General features: G+C 39.9%; 1 protein-coding gene across 1 annotated transcript in view; it reads left to right on the top strand.

The window, feature by feature from the left end:
- The window catches only part of LOC144662711 (protein Aster-B-like), a 37,611-nt gene extending 14,481 nt beyond the window's left edge, over positions 1-23,130 (top strand). Inside the window, exons 8-25 of the mRNA XM_078523586.1 lie at positions 444-539; positions 632-712; positions 1,515-1,727; positions 3,601-3,928; positions 5,788-5,840; positions 6,930-7,020; positions 8,946-9,061; positions 9,708-9,758; positions 10,317-10,408; positions 12,443-12,492; positions 15,669-15,722; positions 15,893-16,027; positions 17,060-17,126; positions 17,612-17,668; positions 20,039-20,137; positions 21,159-21,236; positions 21,542-21,584; positions 22,126-23,130. Coding sequence (XP_078379712.1) covers positions 444-539; positions 632-712; positions 1,515-1,727; positions 3,601-3,928; positions 5,788-5,840; positions 6,930-7,020; positions 8,946-9,061; positions 9,708-9,758; positions 10,317-10,408; positions 12,443-12,492; positions 15,669-15,722; positions 15,893-16,027; positions 17,060-17,126; positions 17,612-17,668; positions 20,039-20,137; positions 21,159-21,236; positions 21,542-21,584; positions 22,126-22,200 — 1,779 coding nt within the window. The 3' untranslated portion in view covers positions 22,201-23,130. The remainder of the gene's footprint in view (positions 1-443; positions 540-631; positions 713-1,514; positions 1,728-3,600; positions 3,929-5,787; positions 5,841-6,929; positions 7,021-8,945; positions 9,062-9,707; positions 9,759-10,316; positions 10,409-12,442; positions 12,493-15,668; positions 15,723-15,892; positions 16,028-17,059; positions 17,127-17,611; positions 17,669-20,038; positions 20,138-21,158; positions 21,237-21,541; positions 21,585-22,125) is intronic.
- Positions 23,131-23,560: the final 430 nt, after the last annotated feature.

Below are 23,560 nucleotides of genomic sequence, written 5' to 3'. Positions count from 1 at the left end.
ATGCTTGTGAACCAGCTACCTCAAAGCTAAGTTCATGACCACTATAAAAACAACATAATTTTCATTTTTTTTCTTTTTACATTTTCCTACAATTTGCTGCTTTCAGAGGGTCATGCACCATATGTATGCTGATCTGTGTCTTGGATTGGTTGCCATTTTTACTTCCATGCTAAAATTCCAAACTGACCAACAACCAGTTGAATACACCACCACTTGAACTTACTTTTTAGTATGGAGTGTTTTTCTAGTCAAATGTCAGATGTCTATATCTATGCAGGGAAATAATTATTCAGTGCAAAGAGAGATGAGAGCTGTCTATTTGTACGATGCCCAGGTTGCTCCTTAGGTCATATTAATCCAAGAGTCTGATCAAAGATTTTTCCCTCTGCTCCGTCCAGTTGAATAAGCACGTCTTGGAACTTGTTTTTGTTGTTGTTTTCTAGGTGACAATACAGTGTACAGAGATAACCAGTATAAGAAAAGAGAAAACTGCTCTGGTCATACCAAATGCAGTTCAAGTTTGTACTGAGTCTGAAAAGGTATGCTATGAGTTTGAGGTTGTATGTTGTGAATGTTGTAAAGTTGAATCAGATCTTGTATTAAAAAAAATAATTCTTTGTTCAATCCTTAGTATTTCTTTGCGTCATTCATATCAAGAGACACAGCTTACACAGTTCTTTTTAGGATTTGGCAAAATGCCCTTTTAGATCAGGTATGTGTAAAATCATTACTTACTTCAATTAGAGCAGTTTTGAATTGAGTGTTGAATATTGTCCAGAATTGCTTTGGTTTTGCTTCACTAGCCTTTGTGATTGGTTTGAAAAACATGCATTCTTTCTTTGATCAATTGGAAGTCACACCAAAACCAGTCGTGACTGACGTCTCACACACTTTTCCGCACACTTCTCAGCGGAAAAATGTATTTGCCTTGAGTTTACGTTTTGATTGTTTCATCGAAATGTCAATGTCCTTTCTGATTGGCCAGAGTAATTACTTTGGTTTTGGTTTCGTGACAGCAAAAGGAAAACTGCCTCAAATAGATGAAATGATAGTCCCTCCTCTTATGTTTGTTTATCCAATTTGCTGTAACATTTGTAATTCTAATAACGGTTTACACCACAGGTATATTAAAAAAAAATCATTTTTGAACATGACTTGAAGGTTTTGCTGTGGTTTGCATTCTAGCCTAGTGGCTCACCAGGCGAGAGCTTATCCTGGTTTCTGTAGCATGCAGCAACTACAAATATTTCTACTCCCTCTGGATGTGGTGCTAGTTCATTGTAATCCTACCCTGAGCAATAAATTTGCCTGTACTCATTTATTAAGTTGATAGAGAGTGGCAATATGAGGGTTAAGTGTCTTCCCTAAGAACACTTGTAACACAGTGCCCTGGCCATTGCTCAAAACATGATTCTAAGTCAAGTGCATGACTTATTAGGCCACCGAGCCTCCCATCATTGACCAGTATACAAACAGAAATTCAAATTAATCTTCTGTGTTGAATTATTTTTCAGCCCCAGAGTCCATCAGAACTTATTCAGGTTGTTGGTAAATACTCAGAAGGAAGAGAAGGCAGTTCTGATAATGATGATTCTGACGACGATGAAAAACAAGGAGTATTTGAAGATTCAGGAAGTGAAGGTGACGTGGAGGGAGAGTTGCCTTCAGACAGCGTCTCGTCACTTAGTCAAAGTTCTCTTGGAACTGAGTTCGTTCCTGAAAACCAGGTAAATTTTTGTTTGGAAATCTCTTTTTAGTTAATTAAACCAACTGAAGAATCTTTTCACAGGCAGAAAAGCATCATATCAGTATACCTTATTATAGGAAATTAACGCGACTTAAATTAACGCGAATCAATATTATTGCTTCCTAATAATGGAAATTGACGCGAAAGAGGAGGTAACATTTCAAATTAAAAGAAATTAACGCGACGTACACAAAGAAAAAACACTTACAAGTTGAGACAACAGGAACAAGTTTATTTCAACACTAGGCGTATAATCCTCCCGGGGTATCCAATCGAACAAAATCGAACCAAAAATCAATCGAACCCAATCGAACACCAATCGTTCGATTGGGTTCGGTAATCGAACAAAATCGAACATCTATTTTGCTGTGAGTTCGATTTTCGAACCAATCGAACCAATCGAACATAATCGAACACAATCGAACTCAATTTGGTTCGATTTTGTTCGGAATCTTTTTCTTGCTAAGTAAATCACACAGGACTAATCAAAATCAACTTTTATTGAATGGAATAAATTCAATGAATACGTCCAAACATCGAACTGAATGTCAATGTTTAGTAAAATATATTTGGTAGAAGAGAACAAAACATTTCTATATTAGAAGGAAGGATATGGTTTCTGCCCTGCTTTTCACCGTTACACTCAAACGGAAGTTGCACCATTTCATTCACTGCAACACAGGCAGTTGTGTTCAATATGTGAAGAACACACATTTGGCAAAATTTCTCCCAACCACGTGGCAGACTGGTGTGCCCGTGGCTATTGTGCAGACAATCGTCCTATCCCGGGGTATGGCGAATCGCCAAAAAAGGATTAGGGGAACGGTGCACCGTACAATATGTACGCAGTATAAACAAACAGGAGTTCGGTAATCAAACGTTCGATTGAGTTCGATTGTTGGTTGTTCGGTAATCGAACGTTCGATTGAGTTCGATTGTTCACTGTTCGGTAATCGAACGTTCGATTGAGTTCGATTGACCAAATTTTATTGTGAGTTCGATTATGTTCGATTACCGAACCCAATCGAACGATTGGTGTTCGATTGAGTTCGATTACCGAACGTTCGATTGGATACCCCGGGAATCCTAAGCGTGGGGGCTAAGTGAACAAATCTGACCGCCTCGAGCGTTGTTTACAGTTTCAGTGATACCGGCAGTTTTCCACCCTGATGAAACTGTGCATTTTTCTAGAGGTCAAGAAGACCTGGACTGTACCGAGAAATTGGGGTCAAAATAATGGAAATTAAGGTCATGAAAATTAACGCTCCCCTTAATTAACGGTGCGGAAATAAACGTTAACGAAAATTAATGCGACTTTTAAAAATTAACGCGGATTTTTAAAATTCGCGATAATTTCATGACGCATTAATTTCCTATAATAAAGTAAAATGATGTTGGTTGATACTCTATAATAATGACGTATTTAACCGCTTGTATCATGATTTAATCACTTGAGATGTCCGACCGCTTACTGCTTGTCTTTAGCGAGTGTGTCAGCACAGTGGTCAGCTGTGATTGGTGGATTTTGATCCTGACTGTTTTTGGCGCTTTGGTTCCTTGCTGGTTCGTTAATCTACTACCGCCTAAAGTTATTTTGTTGTGTTTTCTTGACTCTAGCCTGTTGACGTTCTTATATGAATAGCCTCTTTAACCCCCTTGTGTACCTGGATGTGTACCAGTGCAAGTCTCGATGAATAGGGGAATCTTTTTGTTCTTCAATATTTGCACTTGTTTACAATATTGAGCTAAGTTTTAAGATCTAATCTGCCCATCTGCAAACCTATTCACCCCCTCCTTACTAACGTAGAGTTCAGTGCATTATAATAAACGCACGCTCCAATTCGTTTTCTTAGACTGGACCTCGTAAGGACAGTGAAACTTCACCAGTAGTGTCGGTCACTCCACCATCACCCGGTGTAGTGCCACCAGCAGGCCTTGAAAATGGCCAGTCACTACACCCTGAAGCTGAGAGTACTGTGGACGGTGGCACTACAGAGCGTCAGCCTCGCTCTAGACCTTCATCTCCTCACCTGCAACTCAAAAGCCTGCTGAGGTCACCTGGTGCTAAGAGGAGGAAGGCTGCTAAAGATTCTTCTGCTGCTAAGGAAAAGAAGGACCTGAGCAGTGATCTGGAGGAGGAAGGCACGGCGTCTGAATTTCATGATGATGAAATTACAGAAGGTAGATACCCAGTTTACAATGATGGTATTTACTCTAAAAAGCAGGTCAATGCACAGGGTTCATTCTTGTCAGTGAGGTACAAGGGGCTATGTCACGCGTTTTCGGCACTGAACAACTTGTCATAGAGCGCTTAAAGCTGTAGATTAACTCTTGAAAAAGAAACACAGAAAAGCCAAAACGGGGCATGGATGGGCAAATTTCTAGAGGATTAAAACCCATTGTGTTTGGGTAAACTTGAAAAACACCGGCCCGACATTTTTCACGTTTATCCCAATTTGTATGAAAGTGTCATTTACAATGCTTAAAAAACATCCTTGTTTGTTATGTGGCCGTGATTTTGCCAATAAATGACTTTTGCTCTGCCAATTTAAAGTTTACAGCTCTTAATTACGAAAAAAATAGAATTACCTTAAATACCGTGAACAAGTCCCTTTAATGCAGAAGAGCCTCTGTATTATGAATGTGTCCATAGCAGGCCCGTAGGCTGGTTTTTGCCCGGGTAGGTTCGTTTTCTTTTAGAACGGACCATTAGTTACCAGTGTCCCACTAATTTTAAAAAAATACCGTTACTGAAGAAGATTTTCCAGTTGTAGTCGACGGGGGTGAAGGTGGGCGTAACAGTTGACTACCGTGTCTAGCTCCACGGGGGTATCGTAGTGAATGTGCAGAAGCGCAAGGTTGGACAACCTTTCTTTTCCCATTGACGCTCGCATGTAGTTATTCAGTCGTCACAACGTGCTTGCACTTCGTTCACATTCGCATGATGTTACTGGTATGGTGCAGGCAATTTTTAGAAGAATGCTGATGTTTGGAAAGAGGTCATCATCACAATCTTTGATTGCCACTGCAGGTGAAGCTGGCCTTAATTCCGGTTCCATCGCCAGGTATCGACCTCTTCATCGCATAAGCTCCATTTCAAACATTTCAGGGGAGGGGAGATCATCATTGTACTTGTTAACAGCTGCTTCAAGATTAACATTCTTTGAACAGAGAACACTTGGTACGAGACCAAGCAGTGACGCGGCAACGGTCGCCGAAGGTGAAAACTGCTCATTGATGCACATGATGATGTGATCAAGGAGAGGAATTGCCACGTTTCGTTGGAAATAAATTTTAGGATTTTGAGCCTCGGTATTGGAACGATGCTGTTGTCTCGACGTAATTCGAGGCATTTCGGCAGCAGTGCCCACCTTTTCTGCCATTGCAACACTTTGAGTGTAAACAGCTGAAAAGGTTTTGTCACAATCTTCCCTTTGTTTTCGGTAGAAACTAGCAACTTCTGTGATCATGCCATGGGCCTCCACAATGTCACGCTGTCCAGGGGAATTGGATGTCAATTATATTGTTTGCGTTAGTCTTCAGAGCTTAGCTTCAGATATATTTAATTTATTTATACGACCGCGACATATTCAAATCGGTGAAATCAACATCAGTTATAACTTGAGTCACACTTTGCTAATGGTTCCAGTCTGAAAACCGAAAAAGAGGGGAATACACGAGAAACGTTTGAAAATTAGTCGATATTGTTGAAAATCAATACAAATAACGTCAGTATGTTTTTATTTTTATTTTATTATGCGCGTAGGCCATATGTATGCTGTACCATTCAGACCGGACCTTTAATGCTGTACCATTCAGACCGGTACATTAATGCTACACCATTCAGACCGGACCTTTTCAGGCGGTGGGGGGGTTCGTCCGAACCCCCCGAACCCCCCCAGCCTACGGGCCTGCATAGTACAGCTAGGTAGTGTTATATGAATTTAGTCTGGTCAAGTGAACTGTTTGGAAAAGGGAAGGTTTTGTATTATATCTATAGGTGTCTGCAAGGAATTAAATTTGTTTCCTTTTTTCACCAGTTGCTGTGAAATGTGTTTGTGACACGCATCTAAACAAGGAATTTGTCAACGAGGTATGTAATACGAACTTATGCAATATCATACAGTTGCAGTTAATTCTTCGTTATACCACTTATAAAATAACTACTTATAAATGACCACCCTCCATGACCTGCATTTAAAACACCACTCGTGAAAGGAACCAATTGCTAAGAAGAAAGGACACTTAGAGAAGGGGGTGTTATGAGAAGAGAGGGCAGTGGAGAAGAGAGATGCCACAAGGAAGAGTGGACGGGAAATGTTATTACCTTATTCTTACTAATTTTCGCGTGTACTTATTTTTGCGAAAATTCGGGACCCAAATTTCGCAAGTACTAATTTTCGTAATTGCAAAAAAATTAGAACAAAAGTGTATTAAATTTCGCGATTTTGTCAGTGTTTCATGGATCAGTCGTCAAAGACTAAGGAACAACTGGAAAAATACAGAAGTCTGGCTCAATGTAACTACAAGGAGCCTGCAAACGGAAACTTTGGTGACTATACTAAAGAGGTTTTGGCCGATTTTTTACTGCTGAAAAAAACAGTAATCAAAGGAAGGGTGCTAGTCGAAAAGAAGCCTGAAATATATTTCCAAGGGTATATATTTGCATTTCGAACCATTAAAAAGTTGATTGTCTCGATACATAAATGGTATTAATTTCACGTGTTTAAATTTTGCCCAATGTTTTCTTCGGGCTTATTAATTTCGCAACTATTTTGCAAACGCGAAAATCGTGAAAATTAGTACTCGCGAAATTTAGTAAGAATAAGGTAGGTAGAAAAGGGTTGCCGTGAGAAGGTGGTGCAAGAGTATGGGAGATCTTAGAAGAAGGAACACTGCACGTGAAGGGGGATACTAGGGGAAAGGGATGCTAAGTAGCACACAGGTAGGAATCTGTTTTAGGAAAACAGAGTTTTAGACTGCCTTCTAGTTCTGTTTGACGGAAACAGACTGGAATCTCTTTACCTAGTTTTGCCTTCTTTATTTTGTATTTTAACTGTCAGATAGCTCTGGATTTTGATTCCCGTTCAGGTGTTTGCCAGAAAACGGCACTCTTGTAAAGTAGTCTATGTATTCACATGCTTATTAACCATTCACTAAAATGGTTTTTTGCTCTTTTCAGGAGTTTCCTATTAGTGTGGATACCCTGTATGAATACCTGTTCACAGAGTCGGATTTCTACAAAAGAGTGCAAAAAGCAAGGCGAACAAAAGGTGTGTAACTAATTGTCTTGCAAGGATAGAATTTTCAAAGTGTTTTACTTAAAGGGACCGTGTCACGGATTTAAGCCAAATTTAGGCATAGGAAATGACCATCAAAATTCGTTTAAATATATAAAATAACCTCTTAAAACAGTGAAGGAATATTTAAATAACACACCAAATGCAAAAGAAGGTACGGATGGCCAAAGGTGACGAAGATTGAAACGGATTGTGATATGGGTTTTTGAAAAATGGTCCGACGGAACAGCTTTCAAAGTTAATCTTGACTATAATAATAAAGTATTTTTCGTTTGTCTCACGACGTACTGTCACTTGTGATGTAGATCGCGGCGTTTCGACTGCACACTGCTAGTCTTCATCAGGCGATAAGGTCGACTGGTTGTGCGTGAACTTATAAGGCACGCTGCTGCGCTGTGATTGGTTGGTTTTCAACAGCTGTGATTGGTGCATTTCGATCCTCGCTGTGTCTGTGTCCTGTTGTTCCCTCAGCGGTCCGCTGTCGTACAGTTCTCCTGTTGTGTTTTTTGATCGTGGGCATCCATGTTCAGGAATTTCAATTCCATTATCCCTGTTGATATTATTAGGGTGAAGTCTTATGTGAATTGCCTCTTTACCCTCGTGTGTACCATGTGACGCTGCCTACAACAACAAGGCGTACGCGCTGTTTTCAAGTCGGAAACTACATTAAGATCACACCTAGTACGGCCGAAAGACGCCGTTGATCCGACTAAACAAGATGGCGTTGTTTACAGAATTCCCTGTGAGTGCGGCAAAGTTTACATCGGCGAGACTGGAAGACCTATGCAAGACAGAATCAAAGAACACGACCGGGACATCCGACTCGCCCGTATCCAGACCTCCGCCGTTTCAGAGCACACCCGCAACACAGGACACTACCCGCTTTGGAATGAGGTAAAGTTTATTGATCGTGAACCACACTGGTATACACGCAGGGTCAAAGAGGCAATTCACATAAGACTTCACCCTAATAATATCAACAGGGATAATGGAATTGAAATTCCTGAAGCATGAGAGAAGCACGTCGTGAGACAAACGAAAAATACTTTATTATTATTGTACTCTACCACGATGATTAACAACAACATTTTCTACGATATTAATCTTGACTGCTTGTAACTTTAAATTATAACGTCCGGGAGATACATTTGGCTGCAATGAAGCTATGGTTTTGTCATTTAGAATCATAGAATTGATTTCTTTGCAAACATTTAGTTTCGTAGCGAATGTTTGGCAAAATTTAATAAAATAACATTAACTTAGCGGTGACACAGTCCCTTTAAGGTGTTGGAAATGTCTGCATGCATCCACCCTGCATCACACTAAAGCCACTGGCTTAGACTATCCAACATTTTCGTGCGACAAAAGTCTGCATACGAGCGTAGTGGGACATCAGGTCGGAGCTTATCTCGGTCCGTAACATGAAGCGACTAGGAGTATTTAGTTCCCCCTGGATGGGATGCTAGTCCATTGCAGGTTTACACCCTAGCAGTAAATTCGCCGGTACCCATTTATACACCAGGGGGAAGAGAGGCACTGTGAGAGTAAAGTGTATTGCCCAAGAACACAACGCAGGGCGCCAGCCAGCGCTCAATCCCAAACTGCTCGATCCGGAGTCCACCTCACTAACCATTTGGCCATTGTAATACTTGGAGGAACTGCACTGTTCACGTAGACCGCATTTACTGCCGTGGTGGGATGAAAGTCTATCGCGCACACTTTTAAATTTGCCAGTATCCATTCATACTGTTTACACGTGTGTGTAAACAGTATAAATGTTTTCCCGCTTAACTATCTGTTCAAGATTCTATTCATCTAGTTGACAAGCTCGCAACAATTTGCCAGTTTTGTATTCAGTGGACTAATTTTCTATCTGTTATTACCGTTACCTATTGCAGATCTGGTGTTAAACCCGTGGGAAACAACAGAGGATGGTCAGAGAAGAACAATCACTTATACAGTATCACTTAATCACGCTATTGGACCCAAACATTCACCTACAACAGAACAACAGGCAAGCTTGATCAACTTCTAACTTCTTATTACAAAATAAGTACATTATCAAACAGAGAATGAATGAGAATTAAAAAATCATCAGTGAGGGTGTATTGTCGAGTTTTAACTTAGACACCCTTGTATACCATCAAATTATTCGAGCTGTTATTGAAAGATATGATGTCTGCTCAGCCCGCAGTTTTCGCGTATATAGTATGGATTTGTGCCAGAAAAAGTATTGTTGGTTTGCAACAGAGTAGTATAAGCAAGTGTGGGACTAGAGTGGGACCTTGCTTTATCATGATGAATTTTGAGACACTAGGCCGGGTTGTTCGAAAGCTGAATAACACTAATCCAGAATCGATGTTTTTTGTTTGTCTTGTATAAAATTGTTTTTCATTGCTATGTTTTGCGGAGTTTGAGATCAGTAGACATCAAAAGTGGGAAACGGAAAATATAAACAGAAAACCTTACTGAAAAATTTGAAAAAAAAAAAAAAAAATCAAAATTCACACTAATCCTGGATTACCTCAATCTTGCTCTTATCAACCGGGCCAGAAGATTTCCAAAAAACACTCGCAGCAAACTACTCTTTGCATTCAGTGTTATCCGTTTGGTAGCTCTGATTCCAAGCCTTGAAGTTCTTGTATGTTTGTTATTGACAGCACTGCTTACAAAGAAGTGTTCCAGGCAAGCTGTACGTCGTGCAAGCCGAGGTTTGTGCTTTCTTACTGAAAATAACAAAACAATAAAATAAACTTGATCCGTTGGCTACTTAGGGTTTTACCTATCTGACAACCGAAACCTCTTGGCGGTTAACCCTTTCCATTTCAGACGGCATACTGTCCTTATTTTTCCTTATATAACGTTTCTGTTGTTGCCATTTGACCATCTCCGTCATTAGTCGGTAAGAAACCAAGCAGGGCACGTGACAGGTTGTTGGTAACCTGGGATTTCAAAATATAAAAAGCAAGTTATTTGTCTGCGGCAAAACTTTGAAAAGTAATTGAATATTAATTGAAATGCATTTCCATCCTCCAGCCATCGTTACGCATCCTAACGCATCCTAACTTCCTAATGGCGGGGTTCCTGTCATTTGCCTTGTACTTACAACTAACAAGTCTACCTTATTACTATAGGGTTGCCTATGATCTAGATATCCTATTGAACCCTACGAAACGAGGATAAAAAAAAATCAATGACGGTCATGAATGGACGTACAGTAGCCTTGTATTTTAAATGAAACCTCTCTGTTCTTTCGCCACGTTTCACAGATTAACAACGAAGGCATTCCGTATGGAGACAGTTTTTATATTACCAACAGATACTGTATGACCAGGACTTCAAACACCACCAGTAGATTGAGGTATCACTTTGACTTTGAAGATCTAAACAGTTAAAACAGTGCATAAAGGAGCTAGATATTAGCCTGGATTGTACAATGGCGCCCTCTGATACTTCAAATAGGCCGATCATTCGTTAAACGTCATTCGGCATTCGATCATTCGTGTGGACAGTAACCCGTGGAAATATATTTTGTTGTAAGCTTTCTTTAAATTTGCTTTTAGTTTTCTTTTTGTTAGTGAAGTTATCTTCAACTCCCTTTGCAATAAAAACGCCCCCCTTCTGAAATTGTCTCTGTTTTTTTTTTTTTTTACGTCCAGCCAATTACATTAACTCTTTCAGTGCTAAAGTCGACTTTTGTCGACATTTGGAGGAGCAGTCAATGAACCACTTGTGACGTCATTAATTTAAAAGTCAGCAGATTTTGGTGATAAGCATCTGATAGAGCTAGGTTTGACCTTTTCAAAGAACTATTCATTTTGCATATCGGTCGCATCCTAACAGAGCTAATCGAGAAAAAGTCAATCACTTTTTAGTGCCAAATCGGTGCTTAAAAAGGCCAAAACACCTGTAAAAGATCGAGGTCCTCTTGACAGGGTTTACCAAATGTTTTTATCAAAACTTTTTTGGTCTAAAGGAAGGACGGATACAGTAGAAAGAAGTGGAAATAACAAAGCCAAGAGAAACGAAAGGAAAGGGAGCAAGAAAAAAAAAAAAAAAAAAAAAAAAAAAAAAAAAAAAAAAAAAAGAAGTCCAAATTTTGTCTTATGCGCATGCACCAAAGTACATTTTTGTATATTTTTTAATGGAATCTTCCTCAAAATCTTGCTGCATTGCGGAAAAGTGCTTTTTAAGCAAAGTTAAGGGAAATTCAGGATCGTAGCATCAAAAATTCAGTTTAACGGTAGAAAAAAAACCAGTTTTTGGAGAAATTCAGCACTGAAAGGGTTAATACGTATTAAACTTTGCCTATTGTTATGGTTGCATTTTAGGAAGACAAAAGCGTTTTTGTTTAGAGATTCTTTTGTGTTTTCGGAAATTGCTTTCGAACACGGTTCGGATCTGATTGGCAAAAACAGAACGAGGTTTTCAGTTCAAAGCCGTTTATTTGCTTAAAGTTTTTGGGTTTTATTCGATTGTTCCACTAGAATTTTAGCTTGAACAATCCCCGAGTGCAAGTTTAGAATTGGGACCACAGAGAAAGAGTATGTAATAGAGTCATATTCTCCTGTTGTCAGTTGTCGTTTCCAGTCTCCCACGGATCTGTCTGCACATGCTTGTGTGGACTTTGACCCGATTTTACAAACAAATATGAAATAATATGTTCAAACAATTATTGTCAGTGTATTGTTAATGTGGCGGCTGCATCTTTGGTCAAACTTTTATTTAATCTGTCTATTTTCTGCCATTGTGGTATCCCAGGTTTGCATATAATGTGAGCATTTTAGAAATCAAATTTCTAGACATTATGTTTCGCTTCTTGTTTGCAATCTTTTCGAAATGGCCACGGGAATAAATGCTAAGTGCAACACATTGCACGATTGTGTGTTAACACCTGATCAACTTTGTTTTTATTATGGCATGAAAACAAAAAGGAACAATAACATTCTTTATAGAATAAGAATTTTCAAACAATCAACTTTTATTACCGCTGTTTTCGAGTATTGCGAGTGTGTTTCCATGCGTGACTAATTGGGTGGCGTGATCGCTTGCGTGACGCAAGATGATCGACTGATGTGTGGCGTGATTGTCTCATTTTGTCATCACAACCACCTTGTGCATAAATGTATTGACGAATTCACCAGATAAAAAAAGTACGACACTAAAGCTAGCTTTATTATTTATAAATGTGAGTTTTCTAGCAAATCGAGAGATAAAACATTCTTTTCAGGAGCCAGAAAATATTTTTGTAGGAGTTAACGAGATGCTGTAAACCCGGGAATAAAGTCGTGTGTGTGAATAATTTTGGCTTGAATGGATGTCACTTTAGTTGTAAGTTCACGTTAATTTTTACCGTTCTTAAATTGCCTTTTGTATATATTTTTCTTCATTGCAGAATATCAGCAGAAGTCACATATCAGAAGTCGGTATGGGGGTTTGTAAGAAGTGAGTATCCTTTCTGTTCTGAAATAATGTGTGAACCGATATATGCGGGCTTTGAGTAAATTACCTCTGGAAAAGCTGTTCGTAATGATTGTTTCAACCCGGCAGAATTTAGCTTGCGGCTGTGTTCTCGCCTCGTGTTGTTTCACGAAGCGTTTGGCAAACAAAAACACTGGCCGTTTCCCTTAGTGCACTAGAGTGAAGCGCTTTTATAATATAGAGCTGCAGCCAGTTAATTGCGTTATCGACATTTTAATTCTCCTAAGTAACTGACTTGCATTTTGCTTAATGTAGTTCGGAGAATTTGGTGGTTTATCAAGGTTTATCAAGGCAATATTGCCGACTTGATGAATGTCGTTATTCTCATCGCCTGTTTGCTTGAAACGACAAATTAGATAATGATCAGTCTCAGAGAGCTGAGGAGTTAGCAGCCTTTTGCAATAATCAACCAATGAACAATAGCTGCAGGTTCTAAAGCCTTGGCCAAACGAGGATGAGAGTTGACTCTCATGAGAGTTTCCGTCGACTCTCATCGACTATCATCAACTCGGGCCAAACGAGAACGATATTTTGTCAAACTCTTATCGATTCTCCTGAAAAATTTTGAGCACGTTCAAAGTCAACGAGAGCACATGAGAGTTCCATGCGAGAACGAGAGTCATCATCTCTCATCCTCGTTTGGCTCGGGCTTAAGATTTGGTGGTCGCAGTAAGCATCCGAACCACTCATTTGATTGATTAGTTTTTGTAATAATATTGGCGTTCGATATTTCTGCGTCTTATTACAAAACTACAGGGACTGCTTCGTATAACTGTTGCCGAACGAATTTTTTTCACATTTGATTATCGGGCCTACTCATTTTGCACGAATATAATTACTTTGCTGTAGGTCTTGTTGCGTCCGGCGATTCTTGACAGGTTGTTAGAATATTGAAGACTCCAGTTTATGAATGTTTCCGTGTACAAATCAGTTGACACAGATAAATTTATCAAACTGGTCTGTTAAAACAAAAACAAATGGTTGCGTAGTCTTAGATTTGGCGAAGAACCTAAAAAAAGGTTTTTCAAAGACCTCCAAAATGGTTTGATCTTGGCCTTCTCATTGAGTTTCGACTACTCTATCCACCATCTGTTCGAGTCTAGCTGTGTTTGAATACATCAATTCTTTTAGGAATAAAGTAATGTATTATGAATGACACCAGGACAAAACAATAACAACATCACCGAAGTACTTTGAATATTGAGGTCACTGTCATAGCTCTGTCATTGATTATTGCGATAAAATATTGATGTTATGGTTGGGAAATAAAGCAGCTGATTGGTGGAAAATTATGCCATTTGGTGAGATAATATCAGTGTGCATGGCTATGTGTTTTGGTTATAAATTGGTGCTCGTATATTTTCAAGAGGTACTCGTAAAGTCAACTTCCTTGATCCTGGCTGCAAGTCTGCACAAGAAATTCTGATGGATCAGGGGTTTGGAAATCTTCCTTTCGTTCTTTATAATTTTGGACAATTTATTTTTTAGATCTGTGTGTTTCGTTGATTGTGAACGATATAAACAATATTGCATAACCCACAGTAGATTTTTGTCAGACTAGAGCTGTCTCAATTTTCTGTTAATTCTCTCCACTGCCGGCCTATGCACGTCTACTTCTTGCAGTTCTGAAAAAATGCTGGTACATCAAGAGAAAACCTACCAGTCTATAATTATCTTACTTTCGCTTTACCTATCCTCAACAAATTTTGGATAAATTTATTGTTGAGCTGTGCTGCACAGCAATGGGTTTAATGTGTGGAGTGCTGTTTAAAGAGAAGGGAAGTTGAAGAAATAAACTTAGAAAAAACTTATGAAACGATAAGCTAATTAACATAAATCGTGTGAAATGCTCCAAAAGTTGTATTCTTGTTTGCGTAACTTAATTATAAAGAAACAATGCTCGGGAATGGTTACTTAAGCTTTTTATGCACGTGTTATATTTCACGGTGAAACCTTTGTGCGCAATTCAGTGATAAGTGAATTCTCAAAACTTTATTTGAAAGTATTGCGGTATATCATCAAAACCAACTTGGAAAACTGCACTGACTTATTGAACGTTGATGAAGCCACCATTTTTTTTTTTTTCAATCTGGAAATATAATTTCTCTTTACTGATTTCCAAGCATTTCTTTTTATGTAAATTTGGAGAATTTAAGCTTACATCACTATAAATTATCATCTCCTTGTTAATGGTTTTCTTCTCGTCATCTGTCCGCTAGGTTGTCACACCAGGCTTTTGCTAGGCGTTGCGTGACTACTTGACAATTGTGACTTAGGGCCTGTTTATATGGAGTAGAGTTGTCCCTGGTAGGAGAGTTACCCTCTCCCCCGAGCCATCTTTTGCCGAGCGTTTATATGAGAAAGTTGTCCCTGTTGACCGAGCCAAAACTTGGCCCTCTCGATTCAAAATACTTGCGAGAGTTATTTTGAAATAGCTATTACGGCGGCCTTTTTTAAAATCAGGAACGCTGAAACATCGACGAAGACCATTTTGGAAAAATTTACCGCGGACTTCGATGTTGTTTTGACCGATTGCAGCATTTGCGCACGCTTCGTATGTGCCAACTTGTCACTGGTAGGCGAGGCAAAAATAACCAAACTGTTTATATGGGAAAAGTTGGCTCGCTCCCCAGGGTCACCCTACCATCAAAGCGAGTGACCCTCCACCCAGGGTCACCCTGCCCCCCGAGCCAACTTTGCAATTTCTCATATAAACAGTTCGCAGCTATTTATAAAGAAACGTATGAAAAGCTCTCTCGCCCGGGGTGGCTCGGTATGGAGGGTAACCCTCCTACCAGGGACAACTCTCCTCCATATAAACAGGCCCTTAGCCGATTGAGGCGTACCCTGCTTATCAGAGGATTTTTCTCGCGCGCGGGGATTTCTCGCGCGCGGCGGATTATTCTTCACGACCAACACCGGAAGCCGCGCAAGAAAAACCTCTGGTACCCAGGGTAATTGGGGGCGTCGAAGATATTTGAATGTTATCATCCTAACCGACTACGCTTTGTTTGATGTTTAAGAACATGTGGTTTTCCCCACTCCATTACCGGATTTCATTTAAAGGGAGACTAGTGCTCAGCCAAATTAGACAATTTCAGCCAATCAGAGTCTTTAGCGGTGTTTTGATTGTCTTGTAGATATGATAGAGAAGAATGCGCAGGAAGGTCTTGAAGGTTACTTCCAGTTTCTAGGTAAGTGAGACAATCTATTGCATTTTGAACTCATATCTACAAAATAAATAAACAAATAAATAAATCAATAAATAAATGCAAATCAAGTTTTTAGAACCCTGCGTGCAGACGTGTCCTTCACCGTCTAACAGGAAAGAGACTGAGTGAGGTTTTTGTTTTTGATTGTGCAGTGGAGAGTCTTAGAAGGGAAACTACAGAAGGACAGTGGCCTAAGAAAAGAAAGATCTCGCCGACGAGACGGCACAAAAGGAACCGCAGTCTAAAGAACAAGGAGGTGATGGAACCAGCTTTGGAGGTGTCTAACGGTGAGTGCCACCGGATGTAACGCTAGCAAAATGCATTAGTTGGATCTTTGCAGTTGCAAAGAAATCCTGAAATTTACCGTCGCTTGCATCAAAGCGTGAACACGTGATGCCGAAACATGAGATCTGTAATTGGTTATTAAATGTGACATGATTGGTCGTCAAACGTTTGAAGTTAAGCGGACCGTAACGGCAACTTTTGCGCCAAAAGTTTCGAAAAAGCTCAACACATGCCGGTTTTGAATGCCGAGAGATTGGATGTAGGAGACTTCTTTACTGAGAGAAATTGATCGTCATCTGGGTCAAATGTACGCGCCTTTTGAAAAAATAAAGTGGCACTCCAGGTTTAATGTTTGGCCGGTACTTGTTTGTGGTGAACATTTTGAGTGCGAAAGTCCCCCCCCCCCCGGGGGGAGGACTCTATATTTTTGGGGAGGTGGGGTATGCCGCTGGGACTGTGAAACCCTTACCCTATACTGGACCATGTTTAGCTGATTTTGCAAACCTTTACTAGACTAAACACCAAACATCCTTACCCTATCCCAGACTATCCCACTGACAGTGACCAGGAGACGAGAATAGAGGACGTATGCATTTGTTGAAAACTTAATTATTTCAGCTTTATCTCTGAAACTTTCACCTTCCATCTTTTAACATGAAAAAGTTTTCTTTGTTTTTCAGATTTCTTCCAAGGTTAAGATTGATTTTCAAATCGGCATTTCGGCAAGTTTAACAGGCCTTTTTTTTTTAACTATTTTGACGTATTTTTTTTTAATCAATCCTAAAGAATGCCAGTTAAACTTGCCAAAACGTCTTTTTATCAGTTTCAATTCCCTAAAAACAGAGAAATACTTTTAACTTTTTTTAATTGTTGCAATCTGAAACAGCATGGCACTTCGCTCAAAGCAGGAGTGTATCTTTAAGACAGTTCTCTGATTAATATCTTACGAAGACTATTTTAAGTGAATTGCAGGTAATGTTCTCTCCTCATTGAATAAACGAATTCTTTTTCTACTTTATTTTCGTTGTCTTTAGAGGTAAAACCAAGCCTGCTGCAGAGATTGTCACCAAAGGGAGTAATATCACGCGTTGCAAGTGTGAGGTTAGTGGATCATGGAAAAAACGTCGGTTTTAATAGCATTGTGACAATATTACTCCACCCTCCCCTCCTGGAAACTTGAGCGGTTTTCGCATTCACCCTCCCGGGTGGGGAAAGGTAACGTGATTGTTGAGTATTGGCTCTTGTAAAAAGCGAAACACTATAACACAGGTTTGAACTCTCAAAGACGCATCCGACAGGCTAATACTAACCGTAACTAAAAATGAAAACCCATGACCTAGCTCGTTAAGATCAAAGAGATGATAATTTTCGTTTTACGCAAGCATTCCACACATGCCGGCGGGATATTTATTGGTCAGGTATTCCATAGTGCTAATTGGTGGAGGATAATTTGCGTGTTTAGCAGAACGTCTCTGCCTTTGACTTCTCATCTTGTTCGTTTAGTTTTCTAACTACAGTACTTATGTAATTGTCATACATTAGATCAGGAAACAACATTAAATAAATAGTAACTTATTGTTCCTTAGGTCTTATCTGCCACAGGTTACAGTGAAAAACCCCCTTGCAGTGCTTGTGACAATTTTGTAAGTTGAAACTTTTGTATTGTTACCTTGCAAAGAGCTTGTAGGTGGAGGGGGGAGGAGGTGGGGTATTGCCTGTCGAAATAGTATTGCAGGGGGGGGGGAGGTAAAAAGTAAAATCTGCATTCGAGCCATGTGGCCCACAATTGGCCGTAACCCGGTATCATTAGCGTTAAGTGGGTAGGAATATTGCTCCCCTCCCCCCCCCCCAAAAAAAAAAGGATGCTAGTCCCCCCGCCCCAGCGTTTTGTTAGTTTTTCCCTAACAATTTACCGATACCCTTTTATACTCCTGGGTAACACAATGCATTGACTGCTCTCATCTCAGGTTTGATGGCGAACCGCTCGATCCTAGCCTGCGCGCTACTTAGCCTACTGCGCCATAGAGAGAGAGGGTTTAATTGATTTTTTGATTCATCGATACATGGTATATTGTAATTACAACTATCTAAAAACTAAAATTAAGGTAGTTTTTGAGCTGTAACCTTTAAATGTAGCATTGGCAAACTTGTAAAAAGCACTCTTACAATAAACTGTTGATGATGCCGTTACGACTGGTTGACCAATCTCCCGCTTCACTTGTATGTAAATTTTTAATGCTTTCATGCCTCCGGGAATGTAAACAATGTTATTTCACGGAGTGCTTTTTTGTACCGAAACAATGCATATCGTGTTAAATAGAAACAATTTATAGTGCAAGCGCAGTGATGTAATATAACAAGAAAAGCGTTTCTTGTTTGTCTGACATGCGCCTAAGCGATATGCCATGGAGCATGTTGAAGTCTTGTTTTGAAGGCGCACGATCGAGCGATCAAGTGTGGTGTTTTCGTAACAATGTTCTGTGAGTATGCTTTAATACCATTTCCTCGTGTTTTGCGTGTTTCCTTTAATTATTATTCCAAATAACGTTATGTTTAATTAAACTCTGTTTTACGCTTTACTGATTTGCTAGTTTAGCGTCGGTCCGCAACAAGCTTTGAAATAATACTCTGTTAAGAACGCCTTCGTTCGTGGAAAATATTGCAGTAAAAGAAAAATTTAAAAACAGCGTTAGTTAGATTAGATCAGATTTCACCTGTTTTCGGAATTCCGCTTTGCTCTGTTTACAAACGAGTGTTGTGGTTACAAACTTGTAAGTGGTAGTTCGAATTTCTTATTTGTACATGACCATTCGTGAAATTCTTGTCTTTGTCAATTGTGTAGCAATATCTTTTCAACTTAATTTTACTAATTTGGTTGTTGCAAGAAAGTCGAATCTGAGCTCGCAAAGTTTTGATTTCGCTAGGTTAATTCCGCGTTTCGTGAATATGCAGCAGTGATATGCTAATTGATGATGTTTTATCTTTGATCCTAGCCGATAGTTCATGTCACATTGGTCTTTACTTTTTCATTTCCGAACCAATATCGGTTTATTTTGAAAACACGCGTAATGTTACATGAATGCGGTAGTTATAGCAAGGTCCATTAACCAAACTTGTTTTTTTGTTCCTTGGGTAATCTTGGGTACGCAAAAAATCATTTCAAATCGATTTTTGCTGGTGGTTGTGCATGGCCTCCCGTTCAAAGACTTTAGCCATTTTTTCAAGTTCTTTCAAAACAAGGAAATCGTTGGTAATATTTTTGTATCATTTCGACAAAACTCGAAAACCTACACGGAAAGAAAAACAGAAGTGTCCTTGCTACACGGAATTTCAAGCCCATGTTAATTCAGATTTACTACTACTTTTAATAATAAATGTTTCTGTAAATTTGTATTGTACTTTATTTTTGATTTTGGTAAATCCCATTTAGATTAGCACCGAAATACAGGATAAAGCTCTTAAGTTTAACCTGGATTAGCGTTCATTAGCTTTGAAGAAACTGTAGCTAGTTGTAACAGACTTTGTTTGAAAAAAAAAAATGTTATGACAAGATCGCACTTCTGCGTTATGCTTAACTTTCTCTCGCTAACTAAATTTCCTGTCAAAATAATTAACGAAACACATACACGGGGCGGGAACTGTGGCATTCTAATGATCTCTAATAGAAGGATTTTTATCATAAGTATAGTCTAAATATGTTAGTCGCATATTTGTTTTTACGACCCATACAAACCATGGGGAAAGTTGAGAAACGAAGAGAAAGCTGACCTACACGGCGCGCGCTCTCGCGCGGCACGCTTTCCTCGCGCGCTATCTCCTTCCACGCCTGTGCCTATCAATCTCACCCCCTCGCGCGCCGTTTCCCTCTCTCCCCGGCCCCCCCGCTCTCCCACACCCAACAAGTTGGTGGTTGATGACTTCCTTTATTCTCTCTACTTGTCTACTTGACAATGTATTAATATTGTTAGGAGAAAATGGATACTGATCACTGTTGGTAATGGTTTTCTTCTTAGGCTTGCAGCGTTGCTTCTGCTTAACATGGTTCTCGTGTACAGACTGTTGTTACTAGAGCACGCCACTCAAACGGGGATGTACTGGGACGGAGATATCAAGTAAGTATAAGGAATTGACGGGCTATATCTTGTTTTGTGGGCAGTGAACACCCACTTACTGATGATATATATCTCTACTTCATGCCAAACAACATAATTTTGAAGAGTTAGAACCACTTTTTAAATTGAGTCGGGAACTTGTTTTCTTCGTCCCGGCGGAAAGTTCACTGCAATCCATACAAATCGTTTTCAATGGGAAGACCATGCTATACGCCTCAGGGTTGTATAAAATAATGTCCCCCCTGTACTTCGGAAATGCAAGCGTTGAAACCTCCGGGCCACGCCTAAGTTACCACTACGGGAGGCGCAGGTTGTCATCGGTCGTCGATTAATTTAACTCTTCGTACCTCGATAATTTTTTCAACTGCTTTCAATTCAACTTTAAATCATCTTTGCAATTTAGCCGTTTGTACTAGATCAGAGGGAGTCGCGTTGGCCTAATGGTTAGCGCGCCGGACTCCGGATCGAACGGTCCGGGTTCGTTCGAGCCCTGGTCAGGGTCACCGTGTTGTGTTCATATGCAATACAATTTACTCCCAAAGTCCCTATCTCCACCCAGGTGTATGAATCGTTAATGGCTACCGGCCAAATAATGTTGAGGGGGGGGGGGGGGGGGGGTGTACCCTGTGATGGACTAGCATACCATCCAGGGGGAAGTAGAAATATTCCTAGCCGCTACAATGCTACGGTAGACGAGATAAGCTCCGGTAGTATTGACCGCTTAGCTCGAGGCTTACCTTCCCCACTAGATCAGAGCGTTGTAATTCTATTTTCTCGCCGCAGTTGGTTTGGTAGGATGTTTGTGCGCATATGTTTTCAGCAGCGTGAAACTATCAAAGCTCATGAAAGGTTTCCGCTAGCTGCCGTTAGCGCAGGTTTCTCTAGTTTAGTGTAAACCAAATTTTATCAACTAAGTTACAAGTGAGGCCATACAGGTGGCGGTTTTCCTCAGAAATGAGTAGTTTTGCAAGATATCTGTTTAGTTCTCTATGTTGATATGTTGTTTGTTTGTTTACTTTAGGGACCTTCCAGCCGATGCCAAGCAGTGGGCTCAACTACTTCAACAACAAAAACATGTACAGGAGATGGAGATGAGAAGGTGAGTGCGTACGAGAAGGAGTGCGTGCGTGTACGTGCGTGCGAGTGCGTGCAACCGTGTGTTAGTACTTGCAAACACGTGCAAGTACATGCTTGTGGAAATTCTGGTATATCATAGCATTATAGCCTCGTTGTTGATCAGTTCTTTCTCTCCGTCTTCGTATGTTTGACAGTGAATTGATGTCCATCATCCCTGTTTGTAACTACTCTTTTGTTGTTCCTTCTAAGTTCTTCAGTGGTGTTTTATTTCAGTTTATACTATCAGGATATTTTCTAATGTATCGTTGTTTTGTTTTTTTCGTTTAGATGGAGAGATGTACTTGCATCATCTATCCAGCTTATGAATCAGGTATTTTTTTAAGCATTGATACCCTGGGAGGCGCAGTGGACCAATGATTGCTATTAGCGCGTTGGACTCTGGTTCGAGAGCCCTGGGTTCTAGCGCTGATCGGGCGCGTCAGTTGCTAACGATGAACTCCCTCCTTCCTCGAACAGCTCCGATTCTTGTTATCGAATCAGGAAACAGTACGAACACTCACGACAGACTTCTAGTAGCCTCTCGTGTTTCTCAGCCGGGGTTAGTCGAGTGGGTGACCATGCTAACGAGCTCGCAAATCACCTTTGCGTGTCGCGTCTCCTCGCGCAAGGCGATATTCTCGCGCTTACCCGACGAACTCTGAAAACGGTGAAGACTCACGAAAACTATGGTATTTTTCGTCAGCTTAGGGCACGACAATGCAATTCGGCCACTGGGAGGCTAAAAACGAGTTAAAGCACAGAGGGAAAGCGAATTTTGCAGTTTAAACCTAGCAGTTGTCATAATCACACAGTCGTGATCCCTTAAGAAAAAATACGAAAAGTTGATATTTGTGGTGTTTGTTTTATCATAGGTCCAACAGTCACTAGACACACTACAGGAAGAGCTTGGTAAAGAACAGACTACTGCTGCAGCAAAAGCCACGTGAACAGCACCAGGACAGCACGTGGACAGCACAACACCAATCAAATGAGAAGAGTGTTTTGTTGGGTATGCCGAGTGAGGAGTGGGTGTCAGCTGCGGGTGCGGGTTCCGTAAAAGCACGCCAAAATGGAATATAGAACTCTGGTGTGTCGGGGGCCTGGTGCAGGGAAACGATCTTCGGCGATTAGTTGTTTACATTTTGGAAGTGATGATAAGAAATTACCCTTTGACAACGGAATTGATATTTGGATAGATTGTATTGTGAAAGAACTTTGATTTCTTCTTTTACAGGTTTCAGATAATTTGAACTTGTTTTGTTCCGAACTTAAGATAATATCTTACTGATTTTCTAGCTCAACATTTATCATTGTTGTATGGAATATTTTACGTTTCCTGTTGTTCTGTTGATCAGACTGAACCGAGGAATTAAGCGCATACTTGTACGTGTGCAAAGAATATTTAAATTTCAATGGATTTTTTATGATACACCACGAGAAAGCATGGTTTAACTCTTTTATCGCATGTCTATTTAACATCCACAGCGAGGTGGCGGCCAAAAGCCGTTATTTTCAATCCATGAGATACCGATTTTTTTGCAGTCTTTCTAATCTTGCCCTCTTAAGCTTATTGCATTCATCTCTGAGATATGGTTCATATATGGTGACAAATACGTGTACAGAAATTGGTCTTATATAAACTATTGTAGACCAAAGCGTTGGGTTCGCGTATCACTTGAAAAAATGGAAACATTCGTTAAAATATATTCTACAAAATATTTGAAAGCAAAAGTTATTCATAAATAAGAATATCATGAAACCCTTTGATATCGAAACACAGAAATACTAGCGTAACTTATCAACAACTTAAATTATAAGTGAAAAAAGGGATCCTGTCACATTTAAGAAGGTCGATAAATAAACATGTGTATTGAAAACTGTTGCAATGTTATGATATCCCGCTTTGTTCTCTCCTCGTTGCCGCGGAATAAAGCAGAATAAAGAGAGGTCCTGGAAACCAGGTTGATTTAAAATCGCGAAGGGAATGGGGCCTTATAAGCTATGAAATAATACAAATCTTCGTAAAGTCTACGATTTCTTATAACCACACAAAGAATATCACGGAAGCTTAGCAACTTGGAGACGAAAACTGCCGCTCTATTCCCCGACGAAAAACAATAGATGACCGCGAACCATTACAAGTTAGAACAACTCAAAGGCGAGTTCATTAGTTTGAGACCTATCCTCTCTTGTTTGGGACCAATTTATAATGGTCAACGTCAATGTCAAACTTTAAGAAACAGTATAACATGCGTCTTAGCCAAGAAAAAACTGACCTTCATCAAACTACTCCTACCCCACTCCTTT

Source organism: Oculina patagonica, chromosome 8, assembly GCF_052425735.1.
Source record: "Oculina patagonica isolate OP01 chromosome 8, crgOcupat, whole genome shotgun sequence".
Taxonomy (NCBI): Eukaryota; Metazoa; Cnidaria; class Anthozoa; order Scleractinia; family Oculinidae; genus Oculina; species Oculina patagonica.
This window is presented reverse-complemented; position numbering and strand designations above follow the sequence as displayed.